The sequence below is a fragment of the Glycine max genome, chromosome 1, assembly GCF_000004515.6.
Source record: "Glycine max cultivar Williams 82 chromosome 1, Glycine_max_v4.0, whole genome shotgun sequence".
Taxonomy (NCBI): domain Eukaryota; kingdom Viridiplantae; phylum Streptophyta; class Magnoliopsida; order Fabales; family Fabaceae; genus Glycine; species Glycine max.
Genome location: NC_016088.4, coordinates 27998220 through 28022751, shown reverse-complemented (window position 1 = coordinate 28022751; position 24532 = coordinate 27998220). Strand labels below are relative to the sequence as shown.

Below are 24532 nucleotides of genomic sequence, written 5' to 3'. Positions count from 1 at the left end.
AATGTTATGTTGAGTTGAGATTCCCTTTCTCATAGTGGTTTTGTGTTTATAAAAACAATTTTATCACACATCAGATAACAAGCTATGATTTATCGTTAATTTTGGAACAAGGACCTAGTTTAGTTGGGTTTGCACTTCTGTTGGCTTGTTGAATTGTTAATTGTTACTGACAGATAGGTGAGAATGTTCCCTTCCCAGGGATTTCAAGTTAGTTTAAAACTCTATAAACGTTAGATCAAAATTTCTCCTTGCAAGAAACATTCTCAACTAAAAAGGATTTGTAGTGTAAGAGTGAGTTATACAGTATTCTTTTATGAAGTTATACAAAACAATATACCAAACCTTCTAGTACATCTTGTGATTGAAACAAAAATGTATACAAAAATTTTGATGAAACAAAAATTTAAATTTTAAAATATGATTGAAATAAAATTTTAGAATATGTTAAATTTATTAGTTATAAAAAATATTGAAACCAAAATTTAAAAATTTTGTAAATAACATAATTTAATTTTGTTAGTTTTACAAAAACTTGAATCAAATATTTAAAATAATGACATAATTGTTAGTTAGTTTAAAACAATTGTTGAAACAAATATTTAAAATAATTTTAAATTGTTAGTTAGTTTAAAACAATTATTGAAACAAATATTTGAAATAATTAAAAATTGTTAGTTAGTTTAAAATGATTGTTGAAACAAAAATACACAATAATTTTAATAATATTGTGCAGATAATGGTTAGAACTAGAGATCTTGGTCGTGCTTTAGGTCGGGCAATAAGAAAAGCCCTGGGGAGGAGACAAGGGAGTGATGATGATAATGATGCCCCCAGCGGCGAAGACCTACTGTATCTGCTCACAGGGAGCAATAGCAAGAGCGTGTTGTTGAGGATCCTCCTACGGCTACAGAGGAATTGCACAAAGAGCATCAAGAAGCACCTGTTGAGGATCCTTCTACTGATGTTGAGGGTTTTTTTGGGCGGACCCCATGACACATCAGTTCTGAGAGATTATGAAATTCACATTGCTCTCAGAATCTGGAATGGAGAGGTTTGTATTTTTTAAAAAACAAAAAACACGTAATTTACAACTTAATAATATTTTTACATGGTCAATATTAATATTTGCAGGAACGTCCTGAGTTGAAGCTATCTTCCCATGGAAGGAAGATGACTAAGTTCGGGAGGCCGGCTCTAGAGATTGAAGGCCTTGTGGCTGCCAGTGGACTAAGTCATCTGATTGCATGTTCCCTAGATACGAGCGATCGAGGACTAATATCCGTTTTTGTGGAATGCTGGCATAAGGAAACTAGTAATTTCCATTTTCCCGTCGGAGAGGTGACTATCACCTTGGATGTCGTGGCATTGATGCTACATTTGCCTGTCGTAGGAGCGTTCCACAGCTTCGACCAACTTCATGTCGACGATGTTGTCGAGATGTTGGTTGAATTACTCGAGGTGAGCACTGCTGAGGCAAAAGCTGAGACGTTTCAGTGTCATGGCTTTTATGTTCGACTATCGTGGCTGCGAGATGTGTATCGGATGAAGATCGACGCATGTCACTGGATTGTAGTAGCACTAGCGTATTTGTTGCATCTGCTTGGATGCATACTCTTTGGTAACAACAGTGCCACACACGTGCACGTGGTATTCTTGGATGCACTGCGTGACTTGACACAGAGTGGGACTTACGCTTGGGGCGCTGTTGCACTTGTGCACATGTATGATAATTTAAATGAGGTGTCGAAAAGCACATCGAGATAGCTTGCAGGATTTATCACTCTGTTAGAGGTTAATTAAGATGTTACAAAAAAATAAATTCATTAGCGATGATTATTATATGTTGTCGCCCATTTTAATGAATATGTATGCAAAATATTTTTAATGTTGGGTCTACGAGCATTTTTCATCCGTTGGTTCCGCCCTAGCTGCCGATGGACCTCTAGCAAGGCACTGGCTCGCTGCCCGTGTCGACGTATCGCAGGCGTCTAGACAGACTGACCCCTGACATAGTGTGATGGATTCCATATGGTGAGCATCATTCATTCAAAGAATTTGAGGTCATCACGTTGTTTTCCGGCCATCTCAGATGGGGTCCCTTGACAGTAATTCATCGATCGGAGAGGGTTGTACGACAGTTTGGATACATCCAGACTATTCTGCCTCGTCCTACCATGCCTTCACTTTCTTTTGAAGAGGTGGATGATAGATGGATGCAGTTCAGTGGCTAAATTGAACCTGTAGGACAAATTTGTGTAGTGCCTAGCCAGTGTTCGCCAGATTACATGGATTGGTTCTACATGATTTCACACCCATTCATCAGTCCGGCATAGCCAGGGGATCCTCCTAGAGTTCTGCCGTTTCAGCAATATGACACATTTGTTGAACCACATGTGCATCAACAACAGGTGGCAACAACGGCACCTGATGAGGCAGACGCTGAGGTGCATCATGTTGGACATGCAGTGGTAATATATTTTTTTTTTGAAATTTGTGTTTGTTGTTTTCTTTTCTATTATATTACTAACAATTGTTATCTTTGTTTTTTTTTTACCTGCTAGGATGGTTTTGCAACAATTGTTGATAAGTTGGAGAGGCTACTGAATCTAAGGATCTTGACCGAAGGAACAAAAGCCTATATTGTTGCCGAAAAATGTGTGGGCATCACAAGAAGCTTCATTTGCCAACTAGCTGTAGGTCACAGATCGAGGCATAGGCGGCGTACAGATGGTCATTGGAGTTGATTTTTTTTATTTGCCTTATTAATGTTATTTTTTTATTTTTTATTTTTTGATAATTTATTTATATCGTACATTTATGTATGGACAATAACATTTGGTAGGTCTATAATTTTTGTCATCTGTTTATTGTTAATTATTTGTTAATGTTTATTTTAGGATTAAATTAAATCGTTTGTAACCAATTATGAATGTATTTTTTTGTTGCATCGTAAATCATTCTCAAAGTTGATAACACACTGTTAATTGCATGCGTATCTTTAAAAAAATGATTACTACATGTACATACTGACATAGAAATGAGTACTCAGTTGACAGCACACACATAGTTATGATAGTAGCAATGCATGTCTGATGCAAAATTAAATCATGACACAACATTGTTATAGTTGACAACACATAGAATCTGGTGGCTGTTGACTTCTAAGAGGAAAAAATGTCATGCTTTGTTGTCGTGAAAGAGAAACAACAATCACGTTGTATCGTAAAGCAATGACATATCCCATATTCGTAATATTCATCCACTTGTCCATGGTAACCTACATGTAAAAGACAACAAATAACGGTTACTTAAATGTTATTTTAAGAAAAAGTGACATAACAATGAACTTACACACCATAGATAATCCGTCAACAAGTAGGGAACACTTTAATTTCTCAAATCTCTCTATGTCACCAAGTAGGTTGATATACTTTTCCGACCAGCTTGTCAGTTCTTTATGCAGATGTTTGTGCACCAATGACCACGATTCTTCACCCATACCCAATAAGGCAGCTATTGCCCGATAACCACAGTTACCATCCGCTTTAACATCAATAATGTTTTCAATATAATCCTGGATGCACGGATGAAATTGATCCAACATTGGAATATTATGTCTCTATATTGGTTCCTCAAATGATGATGCACTATATTTCACTGAAGAATTACTATTTTGCACAGAGTGTAACGCAACAACATACTCCTAATAAGATGGATCGTGTTTTGTTGACTTTTGTTGTTTGGTCAGCAATTTTTTTGGAGCACCCTTGGTCTTCACCTTTTCTAGAGGAGGACACATGGAGTTCATATCAGGATAAGTAATTTCTCGCAACTTTGTCTTCAAATGTACTTTGCCACAAGCATTGAGTTGCTCAAAGCGTTTCGATATGGTTTCCATCTCCTCAGTTATGGTCACTTGTGCCTCACATAACCCTTGATCTGAAAAACTAAGTCTTCGCAAAAAAATATGGATTGTCTCTAGTGGTATGAAGCTAACAACATATTTAGATAACTCACATGCACATGGAATACCGTGGGTACTCCTCATGACACATCCACAACGTGAATGGTTTTTTCCTGCATAAAGTACACGCTCATACTCAATAGCAATTTCATTTAAAGCGTACCTTGATACCATACCAAGTAGTTTTTTGTACAAGGTAACTTTAAACACAAAAGATGCTTTAATCTGGGTGTGTTGAAGTGCCATCATATTGTTCATTGCTTCCCAAACACTGCATATGTCACCAAGAGAGTTTTATAGGAGTCTCTTTAATGACCAATGAGCACTCTCAACCCTACAAATGAAATATACAACATCATATAAACAATCACAACATTTTCATTTAAGTCAACACTTAAACAAATCAACACAAACAAAAAACAATATTGATACCTGTTAGTGGTTGTGTTTCCTAGATGCATCACTTTGTTGGTCCATGCTTTCACAAATTTTTCTTTGTGCGGAATCACCCATGTTTGACACACATAGTCCACAAACATAGGCCACGGAGAGCAAGCCATTTCAAAGTTTTTAAGGTACTCATCAAAAGAACTCTCACATGGACAATGAACGAAACTCCCCCAAGCCTCCATCACATAACCCCATGCATTCTTTTGAGCATCCAGGGTTTTGCACTTTGCCTTCACATTCTTGTCAATGTGAAACTGACACGACAAGTTCGTAGCATCTGGGAATACAGTTTTCACTGCTTCATCAAAGACAAATCTCTGTCGGTCACAATAACCCCGAGGAGTGCATCAACTCTCATGAAAAGACTCTGAAACCGTTGTAGAGCCAAAACAATGTTATTAAGATGTTCTCCTTCCAAGTAAGCAAAAGCAATGGAGAATGTCATTCTTGTTGGTGTAACACCAACAATATTAAGCAACGACAGCTTGTACCTATTTGTTTTGCAGGTACTGTCAATCAAGAAAACCAAATTACAAGAATTGGTTAATTTTACTGCATCAGGATGACTCCAGAACAAGTCGCGTACAACATTATCATCCTTCATCCTATGCCAGTGAATATATTGATCTCGATCAAGCAACATCATCAGTTGTTGCATTTCGGTGTTACTCCCTCTTATGGAAGAACGATAAGCATGTTTGGCATTGTAAATTTGTTTGATTGTTGTATAACTGTTGGCATTGTGTTCCTTCAATGTCAATAGAATATTTCTTGGCTTCACCATTGACTACGTCATATCAGCAACAATAATCTTCTCTTCCTTTGTCAATTGACCCACATATGGATGGTCAACTAATGACTTTGCCAATTCGTGATTATGAATCCCACAAATTAACTTCACCATCCATCCTTCTCCTCTCAAAACTGGCTTCGCACGCAACTTGAACGAGCATCCACATTTTCTACTACTAGTGCATGTTCTTACCAAATCATTCTTCTTCGGCCTATATTCACCACTCCTTTCGCAAGCTATTAACAGAAAGGAGGCCCTTCCTCGAACACTAGCATTAGTGTCTGACCTCATTATGACGACATCAAATCCAATGTCATGAGCCACCGATCGATCCCAATGTAAAACTTTATCACGGCTAGCAAACAACTATAACACAATTCAAAAAACATCTAACATCAATAAACACGTATATAATATAATTATTGTACCAACAATAACAAATTACACAAATACCTGAGAAGTATTAAAGGCATTAGAGCAATCGACGTGTTCTATTTTCATGCCAACATCTTCCTCATTTTCAACATTTATATCAACTTCTTCAGACATGATACTATCATACATCCACTGTTCTTCGTCCATCTTAATAAAACATTTAACAAATTCAATGACCAAAAAATACAACTTAAAAAAATTATTCAATCACCTCATTTGTTATTGACACAAATATAGCTGTATAGAAAAATAAAATAAAAATGTATTGTACATCATATAACCATATACTACATTTTTACTACACGTATTCATTAAAATGTCATATAAATCTAATAAATACATCATTGTAATAAATATTAAAATACATAATTCAGTTAAACATATAAATACATAATCATTGTCATATAAATTTGTTTAATTATTAATCATTGGTAAATTAATTTATAAGCAATCTAACGTTAGTTATAGCAATTTTTAAAAGTTAATATATATTATCATTTTTTTTACCATTCTAATTACAAAATACATTTTTCTATACAACTATTAAATAATATCACCAAATCAAAATTTCAAAAATTGTTAAAAATATTACAAAAAAATACACTACAAAAAAATTAAATATATAATTAAGAATATTTATATTTAAATTACAATTTAAATAAAAAATTAAATATTACAGAAATGCGTATGAACATATGAATCAACAATCCGTATAGTTCATACGAATATGGATCAGCAATCCGTATGGTCATACGACAATCCGTATGGTCATACGAATTGCTGATCCATATGAACCATACAGATTGTTGATTAGTATGTTCCTAAGTTTTTTTTGCGTACTTCTTCTTCTTCTTCTTCTTCTTCTTCTTCTTCTTCTTCTCGAACGACGAATAGCGACCCAACTTCACCGTATACTCCTAATGACACACGTACATCATTGGAGACCAAATACGCTTCGAAAACGACTATAACGGAAGCAACTTAAACTAATGGAGTGAGATTTCGTGGAAACAAAAAAACGCTGTAGAAATGAAAAATCAATTTTGCTATTTATAAGGGTATTTTTGGCATTTTTAAAAGTTACTGGGTACCCCAGCAAAAATGATGGGTGCCTCAAGCAGCTGCCGAAAGGTGGTCATAAATGGGCCCATAACGGATTTGGTTCAAGGATTATTTTTCTTACACCATTTAAATTTCTTCTATACCTAATATATTTTTTAAAAAAATTAATTTTTTTTTACTTCTTCGTTCCTTTCTTTTTTCTTTTTTGAAGGTTTCAAATCCATAACTTTCGCATTATTAGCATGTCACTTTAACCAACTAAGCTAATATGTAAATTATGTTAAAAAATAATTAACGTTACTATATATAACACTAAAATTTTTAATGTATATTTAATACACATATAATTACATAATAAATTTTGTAAGAATTAATTTTGATTTAATAATGTACTTTTTTTATATATATAAATTTTAAATAAAAATTAAAAATTTAATAAAAATTTATATATATAAAAATCTCACAACTTACGGATCGGTATGAATTATATATAAAGGTATTTTTGATTTTTTGTTCTCACTACTACTAGGTGCATTAGAGAAATGCTGGGTGGAGGAAGAAAATCCTTGTTTCAATTATTCTCTTCTGTCCCAAACAACTGCAGCTTGTCGCTCTCTCTCACCAACAAAACAAATCCAAGAAGACAACAAAAACAAATCATTTTCATTTCCCTCACTCTCTCTTTACTTTCCCAAAATCTCATCTCATTTCTCTCTCTCTGACCCATCATTCAAATCTTAACTCTCATTAATCTTCTCTTCGTGGGTTAAGCCTAAGGAAAACCACACCCCATCACTGTTCAAGGTCCTTTTCTTCTATAACACAGGTACAAACCTCTTTCATGCACTTTCGTTCTATCCTCTTTTCTCTTTCATTAGGTCTACTAAACCCTTTAATTATAATGGGTTGGTTTCGTTTTATAAGAATAATAATAATGTAAGAAGATTCTAAATTTTGAAGTGCAAAATGATTGTTCTGGGTTGGTGATGGTTTGATTACATTAAAAGTTGTAGTTTTTAGATTTAAACTTAGGTAGTTTACTGCCGTGGAATTGTGTGGTACAATGGGGTTTCTGTGTGTTGGGTTGAAGTTTGTTGCGGAATCTGAGTGTCAATTTCAAGTGATTTCATTTGGCTAATGAACTTGTGTTGTGTGATGAATGAACATGAATCTATGTAGTGTGTTCTCAGTTTTTTGATGGGTTAATGGATGTGACCTGAGGTGGGTGAGTTATTCCTGTTTAGATAAGTTCTGTGTAATATTGTACGAGTCTTTTTGGTGGTTGGGATAATATTATAACTGAATTTGTTAAATGTGGTTGAATGAAAGGAATGAGTGATTGATGAGACCATTTGAGGAGCTGAGACTGTGATTCTGTTAAGATCTTTTTAAATTGTCATAATAAGATATGACATGTTTTGCGTCAGGTTTTTTTTTTGACAGAGTTTATTTATGCTTTTTAGTTGTTCTCTAAATAAAAATATTGATAATACAGAATGGTCATATGTTTTCTCTTTAAAGTACCAGATGGATCTGCTTTATGTATTTTGGGACTGTTGTGACATGAGAGTTGAGACAATCAGGAAGTGTGATGAATGCATCCCTTTCTGAAATATTGTGTAGTGTCGTTTTCTGTTACCATCTGTTCTGAGGTTAAATTATTTTAGATACTGAGATAAATTGATTTAGTCATTCTGATTTCACTGAACCATCTATTGGTACAGGTGTGAAAGGTGAAAGCAGAGTGTGAATATCAGGTCTTGTCCTTTTTTCGAAGGTGATTCACTATGTCGATTATTCTTGTGCATAGGCTAATACCAAGCTTCTATATCAGCACCTAACAGATTACGGCCTATTGCGTTTTGGCATTTTAATCTATGCCATCTGACATGATTTCTCTGTTTGTTTGAGCTCAGTTGTAATTAAAAAAACCCCACTCTTGTCAAGGTACGCTCTCTCACTCTTGTGTGAAGACGCATGCAACTATGAGCAACGCATATGTTAGCTCAACAATATATGCTGTTAGGTGTAAAGAACCATTCTCATTATCTTTCAATGGCTACTCAAACTTCTGTTACGAAAGATTTGACAGAACCGCATCATACTGTTTGTCATGCTGTGGTTGTTGTGATTTCTGTTCAGTCTCCACTTACAGAGTACCCATAAAACCTTGTCTTATAAATGGGTTGAGGCAATCTGCTCTTCTTCAATTGTCGGCATCTAGAAGGTTGATATTGGGTGGTGGAGACCATTACCTTCCCCGGCTACCAGCTTATGGTGTCCTCAGAGGTTGTCAGGAGCTTAATTCTTCTGTCAATGAGAGAACTGTTTACAATAATAGTAGATGGAGAATAAAGGGAAGATGTATTTGTGCTACTTCCCCGAAAGGGAGAGAATTTTCCCATTCATTTGGTTCTGATGATGCTGAAGCAGTTCTCAGCTTGTTGAGTGAGGAGGCAGATAAGGATGCTATTGGTAGCAAATGTAAGAATGCATCTTCATCAAAAAGAGTGGAAGTTGAGAAGAAAAGAAAAAATCTGAGCAGAGAGAGACATTTTAGTTCAAGTGAGAAAGTAGAAACAGAGAAAAATGGAAATTTGAAGCGACATGAATCATCCACCATAGACTTGAGAAGAGAATATGGAAAAGCCAACAAAGAAAGGGAAGCCTTTGCAAAAAGTGAAAACCATAGGAAACGAAGAGATGCATCTAGTTGTTCATCTTATTACTCTCTCTCATCAGGAGATTTTGGGAGTGAGCTGGAAGTTCAGGATGAGATTGGTTTGGAAGAGTCGTCACTGGAATATGAGAAGGATGAAGCGAATCATCTGGAGGAACAAGTAAAGGAAGAATTCAACAGGCAAGGGGATGACTCAAAGAAGCTGCAGGCTGTTTCAAATAAGCGAAGAATTGCATTTGGTGTGGATATTGATTGGAACCTAAGGAACAAGTCTGAAAAGAAGCTGACTGAGGGAACTCTGCAAAACACTGAATCCACAAGAGAACAACAGGACATGCATTCAAGAGAATTTAGAACACTTGAATCTGGTCATAAAAAATCATCTATTTCACAAAAGCGAGTCAATATTGAGGATGATAAATCATCTTGTGTTGTCAATTTGGATAAGAAAACTAACAAAGCATATATTCAAACTGAGTCTGGTTGTGATGAAGTTGAGACAATTTTGTTATCACAAAAGGAATTCAGTGGCAGGGAAGGGAAGCTTGAGATATCAGAAACAATTTTGAACGAAACAACTGATAAACATAAAAAGTTTGTTAGTTCAACTTCTACCACAGGAAAGCAAACTTTGACATCAAAGAAGGTATTCAGTGGCAGGGAAGGGAACCTTGCAATATCAGAAACACTTTTACAAGAAACAAATGATAAACATAAAAAAATTGTTGGTTCTACTTCTACCACTGGAAAGAATGTGATAGATAGAAGTTCCCAGAAATATACTGGAAATTTAAAAATTGAAGACACTGAAAGGACCTCAAATACTAGGATGAAGGACATGGAAGTGAAAAAAGATTCAGTTTTGAGTTCTGTTCAGGGAGTGGAGGAGCAGCAATACCAAAAAGGAGAGAAGATCATTAAGGTGAAGGATAAAGAGAGAAGAAAAAAATCTGAACAATTTTCTGAAGTATCAGAAGCTCACAAGATCAATGTTGAAGATACATCTAGCATAAAGTCTAGAACTAGATTAATGAACATGGAAGAAAAATCGAACATAAGCTCAGATGCAAGGGTTACGTGGCTCCAAACAGATAAAAGGACAACTCAGAGTTTCCAACACAGGAAAGGATCTGAACTTGTCAGCACTTTATCAGAAGGCTATGCCAGTGATGAAAAGCAAGTTTCAAGTTCTCAAAAAGCTTATGAGAAGGTGAGATTAATTCCAAAAAGTAAATCAACATCAGTTGTTAGAACTAGAGAAAGTTCTAGCCAAACTGATGAAAGGATTGCAAATTTTGAATTGGCCAGAGACGACCAAAGATCTAGCAACCTTTCAATTTCTGATGAAACTACCTCAAGAGAGGAATCCAGCTCCCAGGGATCATTGAATTTGATTTCTGGGGCTGGAAAACATATTATATTAGCATCAGGTGAAAAAAGGAGGCCTGCAACAATGTTGATCCCTTCCTCTTCTGAAATTGGTGGAGACTCAGCACATGTTGAACTCACTGCAGGAATTGCAAGCCCTGAGATCTTCCTTGGAACTTCAGAAAGTGGCTCTTCTGCTTTGTATGACAATTCAGGAAGAAGGTCTGCTTTGCATCCAGATGCTATTGATTCAGCTGATCGTTTAGAGAAGTCATCTAGACAGTTTGTTGATGAGTTTGCTGAGAGGATCAGGCATGAAGTAACGACTTCAGAAGCACAAGAGATGGAAGTTACAGGAACAAAATTGAATCTTGAAGTTGGGGGTGATCAGATCTACAGCTCAAGGCAACAAGGCACTCAAAATGGTGCTCAGTCAAAGGAGCATGATTCTAGTCGTTCCTCTGGGTTTCCTGGGACCAAAGGACCTTCTGATGAGATGTGGGATGTCACAGAACCATCTGCTGAGCAAGTTCTAGTAGCCAAAGAAACAGAGATCAGCAAGGAAACTGGGAAAGCAGTTGTTACTAGAACTGGGAGGTCCTTATGGGGTATGATTGCTGATATTGTTCGATTACGTTGGGGTTCACGTGCTGGTTCCTCCACTTCTGCTGAGAGAAATTCACCAAACAAGTCTGACAGTGACACATGGTTTTCTGGGCAGGAGCATGAGGAAACCACTAAAACTAATGTCATAAAAGAAACAAGTGTACCACCACAAGCCATGACTTTTGATAAGTTAAAACCGGGTAAACATTATACCCAAAGTGAGGGAGAGGTGTCCGACAATACAAAACTGAAGGACAAAGGAAAAAATGTTGAAGTTGGATTGTCATCCCCAAATACATTGGAAAGTGGATCAATGTTAGTAGGCGTATCTTACACTTCTGGAGAGGAAAATGCTAGTTGGACTGAAGATAAAAAAAATTTGAAAGTCAATACTTCTGGCACTCAAAACATGGAATTACCAATTTCAGTACCTGCCAGAGGGCCTTCTATTGTTGGAGAAATTATAAGCATTGGTGGATCTGACATGTCTGGAGCTGAATCAGTGGTTCCAATCAAGGAATCTGTTGCTCCTGGGCAGTCTGAATTGTCCGGCTCAGAGAGAAAGGATGGAGAGTTGAAGCAAAGGAAGTTTCAACGGAACAGGCAAGTCTTAAGAGATAGGTTTGATGACTGGGAAGAAGCCTATCAACGTGAACTTGAGCAGCGAAGAGTAGATGAAATGTTCATGAAGGAAGCACTTTTGGAAGCCAAGAAGGCTGCTGATACATGGGAGGTACCTGTTGGAGCTGTTCTTGTGCAGCATGGGAAAATTATTGCTCGAGGCTGCAACTTGTAAGTGTGATGATATTATTTCATTTTTTGCAAGTGTGATGGTATTATTTCATTCTTTGTAATTGCCCTAATTTTTTATTTTTAATTTATATCTTAATATCTGTTTCAGAGTAGAAGAGTTACGGGACTCCACTGCCCATGCAGAGATGATTTGTATACGAGAAGCTTCAAACCTTCTCCGATCATGGAGACTATCAGTAAGCTTTCCTAGTTGGAAATTTAGTTATTTTGATATTACACCACCCAAAGTTTAATATTCATTGTTGTGATTCTCTTGTATAATTTTTAAGCTCATATGACTAATTTAATATGTGACAATATTCCACCACTTTTATGTTAAAAGAGTAAAAGATATCTATAGCAGCAGGTCTAATATTTATTTTTACAGAACAAAGCAAGTTGCCATTGCAAAGATATTTTTAAATTTAAATAAAATTTATAAATAAAAATAAATTAAATATTACATGTTTTCATTATTAATATTAATAATAAGTATTTTATTATATAAAATAAGAATAAATTATAGAGATGAGACTTTTAAAATTGAGGACATGAGAGATCTATAAAAAAAAAAAATTAAATATCCTCATTCAACTGGGAAAGTTGAGGCTCTTTTTTTGTATTCACGAGTGCCTATGATTAAATATCGTTAGACCTGTAGTGCCTTTCATCCTTCATCATCACTGATTAAACTATTGACCATTCATAATTTTACTTTCGAATAGTTGGTTGCTATGCAGCTTTCTTAATTCTTATGTGGACGCATTTTTTTTTTTTTGCTCAGCAAAAAATATTTAATATATTTATAGGCTAGTACCAGTGGTACTGAAAGTACATAGGAATAAATGTGAATCCTGCTTTTCCAGAATATTGGGGAAGAGCTGGAGACACAATGATGGACAAGGTTTATTTGCATACATGCAATGGTGGACAGCATTATCGAAATATCCAATGCAAAACTGTAAAAGTATATATTAGCAAGATAGATTCATTTTTAAAGCAGGTGAAATTATTGAAAGAAAATAATATTAGGATCAGATTACTTTATAATCTATCACTCCCTAGTACTTCTATATCTAACGATTGATAATGTTGAAAACCCTTGCTGTGGCAATTTTTTTTATTAAAAAAGAAGAAATTCATTAAGAAAAATGAGATATATAAAGATAGAAGGATAAGATATCCCCCATAAGAGAACTGCAAAAGGAAAAAAAAAAAAAATACAAAGAACAAGCAAAATGGAGCTCAAGAAAATCAGTGCACAATGGCAGGCCAATCTATATTGGAATCTGAAATTGCAACCCCCTTAAAAGAGCTAGTGAGCCACACACTAAAGAGAAGCCCAAATTTGATTACTTTATTAATCTATTGCTATTTAATTTAATCAATATTAATAAGTAATGTTACCAAAAATAATGCTCCTGTAAAATAAAGAGAGAATTCGACTATAATGGCATGTTTAATAACCTAAAGCAATTTTCATTTAGTACAGGGGAATGAGAATTGAAGTGGTAGTGAATATTTTTGTATTTGGACTTACGTGTGGTCCTGGTGGATGAACCATTTCCATCCTTTCAATTCTTTCTTACCAAACATTGCTTGAAGGATCACTTAGTAATTTTGTCTTTCTTGAGAAATGGTTGATATCTATTAGTTCTGGTATTTGATACAACTTGATAATTAGTTTGATGGTTCATCTGTTTAAGGACAAAATTTTCCCACTTTCAGGACACTACACTTTATGTAACGCTTGAGCCATGTCCAATGTGTGCTGGTGCTATCCTGCAGGCAAGAGTAGACACTGTTGTGTGGGGTGCTCCCAATAAGCTTCTTGGAGCTGATGGTAGCTGGATTAGGTATGCAGCCAACGTGCTTCTTTTATTTGCTTATCATTAAGTTCTCACAAGGGAGTCTTTATGGTTTATCAATGTTTCATGAAACTTTACCTATATTTGGCAGAATTGGTTTCTACGCACCTTTATTTTCCCGCTTGTTATCTTTAGTTGCATTGGTCATGCCGTAAAAAACAGTATTGAAAAAGAGGGATTGTACACGTGTATTAAAATATATATATTATCATAATAGCTAACAGAAAATAAAACAGCTAATCCTAAAAACTTGGTCAAACAATTAATAGAAAATAACAAAGTAACAGGCAACTGCTGATACACGTTCAACATTCCTCCTTGTATCTGTGGTTGACAAGTCCAAGTTTCTCTCTCAGTAGCTCAAGATTTAATGTAGTCGTATCCCTGTCGATCTGAATACTTTCTTTTTCAACACACAATGACTTTGCTTCAGTAGCTATTCGTGGAATCTCCTTGAAATTTCTTGCAGCAGTAACAACTTTCTTTTCTGCTTCTAGTTCTAGGACTCTTTTATCTATGAAAATAATCCTCCGCTTGAAGGATACTATACCTTGCTGGATGCTTGACTTTCTTGAAGATAGTTCCTGCAAGGAAGCTCTTGTGGCAGAAACCTCCTGTTGAAACAATTTCACATCTCCAGAAAGCTTTTCATTGTTCTTTGCAAGTGTCAATTTGTCCTCCCTGGACGTCAATGTAGATGACATCAAACTTCTTCTTAGTTTAACAATTTCACGGTATCCTTCAGCTTGCTGTAGAAATCCAAGCAAATTCCCAAAGTCTTGCTCCCATTTCTTCTTCTAGAATGAGAAACTTATCAATTTCCTCCGTCTTTAGAGCCAAAGTTTCAGTCTCTAATTTCACTTGAGCAAGGACAAATTGCAATTTGTCATACTTGACATCAATGCTTGACTGCATCTCTTTAAATCCAGAGACAACTTTATGTCTTAATTTCTACAGCTTCTAAATTAGAGTCATTGTCTGCTATCTTTGTTTCTTTCTGTTTAACTTTTAGCAAGAAGTTGTTCCAATTCATCCATTAACACATCCTTTCTTTTACAAAGGATCTCTTTTTCTTTTTTGCCATTCTGGATTGAATGCTCAATGGTATTATTCAATTCTAAACTAGCTTCATTCATAAATTGTGATTCAATCTCCAACTCCATCTTTTTAACCTCCAAGGCTTCAAAGGATGAAGCCATTGGTCCATTTCTTTTGAATACTGTTAGGAACCAAGAATTGAAATGAGAAAGAAAATAAAAGATTTTATTGACTAGTAAGAAAAGAACAGAAAATAGGAGGAAAAACTCTCCTCCAAGGGTTTCCCCTTCACAAAGGATTTCTCCTTTCGCAAAGAGCTAATGCTCAATCTACAAATGATAAGATCCCCCTCTCTCTTAGCCTTCTTCCTCTATTTATATCTAATAAATCCCTCTAACTAAATAGCTAACTAACTCATTAGTAGTCTAACTATATTAACTAACTCTTCTTCTCCTTATATCCTTACAAATACACTGACGATGCTCTCTTCATGGCAGAATCTGCATTATTTAAAGCATTCGTTGCATAATGGTCGAGTGAGATTACGCATTGTTCCTCAACAACTGCATGATGAAAATGACCTAATCTTTTGTGCCAGACTTCTGTATTGTTTACCGTAACTAGATTGGCTGCTTGCTCCTCCTTCAATGGATCAAATGAAAAACTTTTGCCTCTCATTTTGATATTGAAAATTTCCTTGTCATCGACATCTTTAATCAAATAGTGCTTATTTTCAAAGATGACTTTAAATCCCTTCTCAATCAATTGTCCCACACTTAACAAGTTTTGATGAATCTCAGGTACATACGAAACATCATAAATTAATTTTGTACCTGCACAACTTTCAATGGCTACAGTTCCCTTTCCTTCAATAGTGATAAAATCACCATTGTCAATTCTAACTTTTGATACCTGTGATTTGTCAAATTCTCTGAAAAGCTCTTGATCGTGGGTCATGTGGTTGATACAACCACTATCCACTAGCCAACATTCACTTGAGCTGCTGCTTGTAAAACATGTTGCTACAAACAATTGCTCTTATTCTTGTTGATCTGCAACTTAAGCCAAATTCTTTTGTTGAAAATTGCTTTTGCAAATACTCACATGATGCCCCAACTTGTTGCACTTTTCACACTTAACATCAGGTCTTCTTTAGCATTTGAAAGGAGGATGACCCATTCTGCCACAGTGCTTGCAAGGAGGAAATCTTTTGTTGTCTCCATTATTGTTGCTTGTGTTGGCTGCTGCTTCTTGGGTGTTGAAATTATTCTTCTTGTATTTCTTCCACTTGCTTTTCTCTCATTGGTTAGTTTGCAATTTAGCTTGCAATGCTTCTTCTATAGAACCCTTAGCCCTCATTTTTCTTCCTTGCTCCTGGGCTTGTAAAACATTTACAAATTCTGTTAACGTAAGTTTTGACAAATCTTTAGTATTCTCCAAGGATGTAATAGCAGTCTCAAATCTTTCAGGGATAGTTACCAGTATTTTCTCAACTATTCTTGAGTCGAAAAAATTAGAACCAAACAATCTTATTTTGTTAGCAATGCTAAGAAGCTTGTTAGCATACTCTTCAATTGTTTTGGACTCCTTCATTTTCTGCATCTCAAATTCTCTAATCAAATTTAGGGCTTGCATTCCTTTAATCCTTTCATCTCCTTCGTATTCATTCTAGAGGAAACTCCAGATTTCATATGCTGATTTGATGGTCATGATTCTATTGAAAATTTCTTTTGAGATAGCAACAAACAAAGTAACTCTTGCCTTTGACTTTCTTGCTTTCCTTTCTTTTTGATTTTTTATCTGTGCCATTGTTGGATTAGTTGGTAAGGGAAGAACTTCGTAGTCTTCCTCAATAGCTTCCCAGAGATCATTTGCCTCCAGATGTGCCTTCATACTCGCTGCCCAGATTTGATAATTGTCACCATCAAACATAGATGGTGCTAGTGCTCTGTATGGTGTTTCAAAATCCATTTATCAGATGAATTGAAGCAAAGTGTTTATGCTTTTTTTTTGTGATGGGTTTCACTTAGTTCACTTAGAGGTCCTTCTTAAGAAGGCTTTAGATACCAATTTGTTGTAAAATTAGCGTAACTCACAAAATTAAGGGAGATGAATGCACACATTTTTATTGAATGATCATCTATTTAAATACAGATTTATTGTAACAGAAAGAAACAATAATAACTGATTTTCTAAATAATAACCAACCACTAACATATCAATAACAAACCACTAACATAACAACTACTAAGTAACAGAAAATAAAACAACTAGTCTAAAAACTTGGTCAAACAATTAATAGAAAATAACAAACTAATAGGCTACTGCTGATACACGTTCAACAATGAAGTAGGGTCAATTTATTGATTTTTATAAGGGTCTTGCTAACCAGTGCCCTTGGAGCATTGGTTAAAAAACTAAAAGGAGAAAGATTTATTGTGTAAATCATAAAAAGGCATAAAGAAAATCATGGGCAACACAATTTTCCGCCTCCCAATAAAAACATTTCTACTTTAAGTTTCTTAACCAATGTCCTTTGGACACTAGTTCACATTTGTCTTTTTATAATAACTAGCTTAAAAGTTATATCAAGGATAATTTCTTATTGGTTGTAAAAATTTTTACATTGACCGAGCACGTCTATTAAAGTCTCTTATGTTATATAGATGCCATTTCTGTATACAACCCCATTGCCAACATCTTTTTACTGGAATTTATCCCTAATTTACCTTTTTCTGAACTTTAATAAGCTGCATTTGTCCAAATGTGCTAGGATTACAACTTAAGTAGGGCAGGGGTTTCCAATTGTTTTTCTAACTGAAATTGAGTCCTTTTGGAAATTTTCTTGAAAGCTCAGTACATCAAATATTATAGCTCTTTCTTGAACTTTTTTCTGCAGAATTTTCCCTGATGGAGGAGAAAATGTATCAGAACAAAGAGATATACCTCCTGCCCCAGTTCATCCATTCCATCCAAACATGAAAATAAGAAGAGGGGTCTTGGCCACTGAGTGTGCGGATGCAATGCAACAATTCTTTCAGCTAAGAAGGAAAAAGAAGAAAGAGGAACCGTCAAATGACCCTTCTTGCCTTCCTGTTACTCACCACCCCTCCAAGTTACTCAACAAGATACATGACGTCTTCCACATCATGTTTTGTTTGTAAAAGAGAATAATCACATATTTTCCCATGTTTTAAATGAGCTTCTAAATAAAATAATCAAACATGAACGAATGGTCATTGTGAAAAGTACAATGTTCAATTTCTCTAGAGTATTCAATCAGTTAAGCTGTCAAAGACAATAATTTCAGACGTTGCCTACTTAATTTCAAGTAATGACTTCAAACGCTTAGGATGATGACTAGAATGTAATGATATAGTAAAGCCTGTCTGTCATTGTTCCCTTTCATTTATTTGGAAAGGGTGATTGGGTGAGAATTTGATATCACTTGCAAGAAACAGAAACCTAGAGTACGTACAACGATTGAACTGCTGATGAAACATCACAATCACAATGGTAAGTTGAACCATCAAGTATTAACAGAAAGTGATAGAGACCCCGTACTTACATATAGGTATGTGTAGAAATTAGTAGGTGAAATTATGTTCTCATTAACATAAAACATTATTTTATTCATTCCATCCCTCCTAATCCACCCAACCTTTTGTCCTGGCAAATATGAAAAATAATTAAGTCTACTTAAAATACAAGTTAGGCCATAACCATAATATGAATGTGTGAACCTGTGATAAAAGTCTAAATGACCAGGACTAATGATTTTCAAGGGTCCCCCTTGATGCAAGTGAAGCTAAATCTAACTCTACTATTTTCCTTTGTTAACGTTACTCGTTAGATGATTAATATTTAAATGATGTCACAATCACGTGAAGGCTACATTCTTCCTTCCACAGATAGTCCACACCATACGTTTCAACCTTGTGCTTCACATTAGCCCATATATAAGAAGCAAACTCTCTGCTTTCTCAACCAGATCACAACATACAATGGCTGCAGTGTTCTGGGCTTTGGCTTTGGTAAGCCTCTGTGGCCAGCTACCTTCCAATGCCCAAGCACCTGCAACTGCGCCGGCAAACTCACCACCTACAACCCCAGCTGCAACATCACCATCTTCCGGCACGCCACTGGCGGTAACACTACCACCAACAGTGGTGGCATCCCCTCCCACCACAAGTACACCACCAACTACATCCCAGCCACCTGCAATTGTAGCTCCCAAACCCGCACCTGTGACACCACCAGCTCCAAAAGTTGCACCTGCTTCAAGCCCAAAAGCCCCACCACCCCAAACTCCACAACCACAACCACCAAAAGTATCACCAGTTGTAACTCCCACATCGCCACCCCCGATACCTCCACCACCCGTTTCTACGCCACCGCCATTGCCACCACCAAAGATAGCTCCAACACCAGCCAAAACACCCCCTGCACCTGCACCAGCAAAGGCAACACCAGCACCCGCTCCTGCACCTACAAAGCCAGCACCAACTCCAGCTCCTGTTCCTCCACCACCAACATTGGCACCAACGCCGGTAGTAGAGGTACCAGCACCGGCGCCATCGTCACATAAGCATAGAAGGCACAGGCACAGGCACAGGAGGCATCAGGCACCAGCTCCAGCACCAACAATTGTTCGCAAAAGTCCCCCGGCACCACCTGATTCCACAGCAGAATCAGACACAACACCAGCACCATCACCAAGTCTGAATTTGGTAATATCTTTGTCTAGTGAAATATCAAATTACATTACAATTATATACAAATATGTCTCATCAGTATCACATTGTTTTGATCACGTTTTTTTTCCTACTCTCAGAATGCTGCATCGTCAAACCACCAGCAAGGGAGAAATATATGGGCAACAGCTGCACTTGCTATTGCTGTTTTGCTAGCCGTCACCGGCTACAGCTGCTAGCAGTCTCATGGTGACCATGGATTCACTTTAATGAGTTATTTGGTTTGCAAAATATATAATCATTTTATGTGTATAGATCTGATAATGAGAATCTATACCTATGATTCTTTCCTTTTTTTGTTGTGATCTTTGCTCAGAAATATTAATGGATACGATTTTTTGAATTATGGAAATAATCATCTGTCAAATCAAATGTCTCTAGTTTTATAAGTTATTGCATCAAAGTTGATCAGTTTCTGAGTGTATGTTTATTTTCTCCAATGTCATACTCCGTGATGAGTCCAAGATTGTCAACTAATTTGTGATGTCTTAGATATCCTGCACACTAGTAAGATGAAATTCCAATTACTTTCAAAGATTAAGAGTATTTGCATACCACTGATTTTACAAATTTGTCTATAAAGAATAAAGGAAAGCATGAGAAAATAATATGCCATTATCCATAAGGTTTCCAAAAAGAAAAGGCATACTCAGCAATACAAGATTGAAAGGTAACCACAAAACTGGCTGCTAGACCATGAGCACAAATTAACTTTTAACACACTTGCATACATGATCCAATAAATTAGCTATTAATTCCAACAAACAGCAATGCAATCCGGTTACTTTGTATGATGAGCACCAAATTCAAATCCAAGAGAGGGTAGATGGATGGATGGATTTTTTTTTCTTTTCCTGTAGGCAAAAATTGGTGTTCCATTTAAATATTTATTATATAATAAGAATATGTTGCATATTAATATGCTACATATATATAGACAGGGATCGGATATGGCAAGTTTGCAACAAGTGAAAGGTTGATGCACCAACAAAGATAGCTTTAGTTTAAAATACCTTGCATGAATATATTTGGAGACAACCAAGAAGGATTATTCAAAAGCATTTAATTTGACCTACTGATTAAATAATTACATTGAACAGGGATAAGCTGGCATAGTCAATGTCTATAAAAATGTCAAAGCATACCCCTTATGCCTTATAACAGGGATAAGCTGGCATAGTCAATGTCTATAAAAATGTCAAGACATAGCCCTTATGCCTTATACGATTATATAATCCCTTTTTTCTTTTGAGGAGGATTATATCATCCCTAAACAAACAGTCAAAATAATAAATTATATGTAATCTCTTTACTTTATAGTATGTGAAGAGAAGAGAAAATAAGACACCAAAAGCCCCATATAGTAAAAGCCCATAAGACATTATGGGCTAACACTGTCCCATGTGCCTTAATGCAATTGCTATTTTCCACTCCCCTTTTCTGTTTATTTTCTTAAAATATTATTTGGGAAAACACACATCCCCTTTTCTGCAAATTTAGCAATTACATCACAATAACATTCTTTCTACTCATTTTTTTTTTCAATTGCCCCTTTTCCCTAATTTGAAACATCTTTTTCGTTATTTTTTTGGTAGGCAAACAAAATGTATATATTTTAAAAAGCACAAGATGTGCAAAAGAAAATACAAAACATAGAAATATGAAAACAAGCCACCGTAACAACCCAAAGTCGAGCATCTCCCTACCAAACCACAATTAACATGACCTTTACCCCACCTATATACACATAAAAGCTAATAACATGGACATCACACTTCCTACAAGAGAATCTTAATCTATACCTCAACTAAAGCACATACTAGATTCAACAGGAAGATGCCAAGACACCAAACAAAAACACCTGGCTATGTCTAAAACCGAAACCATCATCCTACGTATGTATACTATATCTATTGACACCATATAAATCGCATTCCAAGTCTACAAATAATATAACCGTTGACCCCAACAAAAGATAACTCTCCAGCATGGAAATAGTTATATGAGAGTTTGTTCTTGAATGTGGTCCGTTTTTTAACCTTAATTCAAATCTATTATCAATATTAATGTTGTGAATGTGATCTTGTGTGAATTTTATGGTTCCCACATTTATCTCCACGTTCATGAACTCCATGATGGGTATCAAAGTTTTGTTTATGCCTTTGCCTTGCTGGTTCTTATCATCCTTCGTTAAGTTTGAATTTTTTAATTTATGGGTATTGTGAATTTGACCTTTTAATTCAAATAAATATTGTAAGTTAAATGGAAATCTTGTTTCTAACCTTTCTGAGCTTTAAAACGATGAATTTAGTGCTAAAATCTTTGAGAAAATGTCAGGTTTTGTATTCGGGTGTGTGGGTCACAGCCGGGCTGCTTAAGGTTGAAGATGACTTAAACTTAGGCTGTTTAGTCATTTTGTGTGTTTAAATTAAGAAATGCGCATAAAAGTTATATATAATGCGATTTGGATATTCACATGAAAGTGAATGTGGTACAATGGTAGAGTGTGTTTTCTTAAAGTCCTTATAACAGAGTTTGAACTTGCCCATGTGGTTTTTTATCAACCTTTTTAACGTGTTTTTCCTTAAAATAAAAATAAAACTAGCAATTTGGTCTTGTCCAGAGTCAAATCCTATTTCCTTTTGCGCCTAGCATATGAGCCCACCACTATGCCATATTCACAATTTGATATAATTAGTGCGTTCACAATTGTAATTAATCATATGTAATGTGATAAATATACCCACATGAATTTTATTATGTTTGTATGGTTAATTAGGATGGAATATCAAATTAAATTTCTTAATCTACCCACAGGAATTAAGGAAAAAGAACATAATTTGATAGTTTTGTCATAAGGTTATAAGTCTAATTGAGTAGGACTTTAGCCCATATGCAAGTTTTATGTCACTAGACTCATGAATTAAGATATGTTTGCATGGGGGAAATATGATATTTATTTAGTCTCAAATTATGATTATGAGCATGTGTTTAACTTTACAGTTTCTCAGTCTGTGAATATTTATAATATTGAGTGTGGTATTCTCGAATTAAGGGGTGACAATTATAAGGTTTAGAAGCAGAGTTCTTCTCCATTTGGGCTAGATGAATATTGATTATGCTATCAGGAAAGAAAAACCACCAGATATTACTGAGACTAACACTCCAAATGCAATTGATCTTTATGAAAAATGGGAGGTATAATCGTCTTTCTATGACTTTCATAAAGACCAACATTTCTGCTGGTATTCGGGGTTATATTGACCAGCATGATAATGTCAAGGATTCATTGAAAGCTATCGATGAGCAATTTACTACATTTGATAAATCCCTTACCAACACCCTTATAATGCAATTCTCATCCATGAGGCTCACTGGGATACAAGGAGTACATTATCACATCATGCGCATTAGGGAAATATTGGCTCAAATGAAAGCCTTGGAGATTACCATGTCTGATTCTTTCTTGGTACATTACATTTTGTGTACCTTACCTCATTAGTATGCCCCATTTAAAATCTCTTATAAAACACATAAGGACAAGTGGTCTGTTGATGAGTTTTGACCATGTGTGTTCAAGAAGAGTAAAGGTTAATAATGGAAGAAGGAAAAAGGGTGAACTTGACAACTTTTGGAAAGAACAAGAAAAGTCAAGTTAATCACAAAGGAAAGATTCCTGCTCAACTAGTTATAAAAAAAAAGAGTCAAAGTGTTTCTTTTGCAAGAAGAAAGGACACATGAAGAAAGACTGCCCAAAGTTAAAGAGTTAGTTTGAGAAGAAAGGTACTTCATTTTCTTTTGTCTGTTATGAATCTAATATGGTTAATGTTAATCATAACACATGGTGGATTGATTCTGGTTCCACAATCCATGTTTCTAATACCTTATAGGGTATGAAAAACCTAAGGATGCCAGTGGGAAGTGACTAGTACATCTATTCAGGGAGCAAGATGAGCTCACATGTAAAGGTTGTTGGCACATGCAATTTAGTTTTAAGCAGTGGTTCTATTCTACGTTTAGAAAAGACTTTTTATGTTCCTAGTTTTTTTAAGAACTTGATTTCTATTTCGAGATTTGCACCTTAGGGATTTTATTTTATTTTTTCGGATTCTAGTTTTACTTTGAAAAATAAATATGAAATTGTTGGTTTTGGTGAACTGTGTGATGGTCTTTACTCTATTAATTTCCAAAATGATGTTGCTTATAATCTATGCATGTTTTTGTTGGGTTAAAATGATGTGTTGTGAATGAGGATTCCTCTATGTTGTGGCATTAGAGATTGGGGCACATCTCCATCGAGAGAATTAAGCGATTAGTAAATGATGGGGTACTTAGTATTTTAGATTTTGTTGATTTTGAGACTTGTGTGGATTGCATTAAGGGTAAGCAAACTAACAAGTCTAAAATTGGTGCAAAGAAGAGTTCAACCCTATTGGAAATTATTCATACAAATATTTGTTGTCTAGACATGGATGCAGGTAGTCCAAGATACTTTATCATCTTCATAGATGATTACTCATGATATGCGTATCTTTACTTCATTCTAAGGATGAAGCTTTGGATGCCTTTAAAGTTTTTCAAGCGAAGTAGAGAAACAATATGGAAAACAAATTAATATTGTGACATCAGATAGAGGTGGAGAGTACTATGGTAGGTACATAGAAAGTGGACAAGCACCTGATCCATTTGTGAAATTTCTTCAAGAACATGGGATTGTTGCCC

The 24532-nt window shown here is 35.5% G+C and overlaps 3 protein-coding genes across 3 annotated transcripts; 2 read left to right on the top strand and 1 right to left on the bottom strand.

Annotated features, from left to right (window-relative positions):
- Positions 1 to 5201: 5201 nt before the first annotated feature.
- LOC102661809 (iron-regulated transcriptional activator AFT2-like) lies at positions 5202 to 5756 on the bottom strand. The gene is made up of 2 exons (XM_006574029.1): positions 5661 to 5756; positions 5202 to 5573 (listed from the first exon to the last, which is right to left on the bottom strand). Exons 1-2 carry the CDS (start codon positions 5754 to 5756, stop codon positions 5202 to 5204), a joined length of 468 nt encoding a protein of 155 aa, XP_006574092.1.
- Positions 5757 to 7252: 1496 nt separating this feature from the next.
- On the top strand, positions 7253 to 18365 carry LOC100788560 (tRNA(adenine(34)) deaminase, chloroplastic). Its single transcript, XM_006573221.3, has 6 exons — positions 7253 to 7530; positions 8429 to 8481; positions 8621 to 12150; positions 12260 to 12347; positions 13879 to 14006; positions 17956 to 18365. Exons 3-6 carry the CDS (start codon positions 8690 to 8692, stop codon positions 18218 to 18220), a joined length of 3942 nt encoding a protein of 1313 aa, XP_006573284.1. The 5' UTR covers positions 7253 to 7530; positions 8429 to 8481; positions 8621 to 8689; the 3' UTR covers positions 18221 to 18365.
- Positions 18366 to 19027: 662 nt separating this feature from the next.
- On the top strand, positions 19028 to 20162 carry LOC100788023 (lysine-rich arabinogalactan protein 19). Its single transcript, XM_003516823.5, has 2 exons — positions 19028 to 19786; positions 19891 to 20162. The coding sequence occupies exons 1-2, from the start codon at positions 19061 to 19063 to the stop codon at positions 19987 to 19989; spliced, it is 825 nt and encodes a 274-aa protein (XP_003516871.1). The 5' UTR covers positions 19028 to 19060; the 3' UTR covers positions 19990 to 20162.
- Positions 20163 to 24532: the final 4370 nt, after the last annotated feature.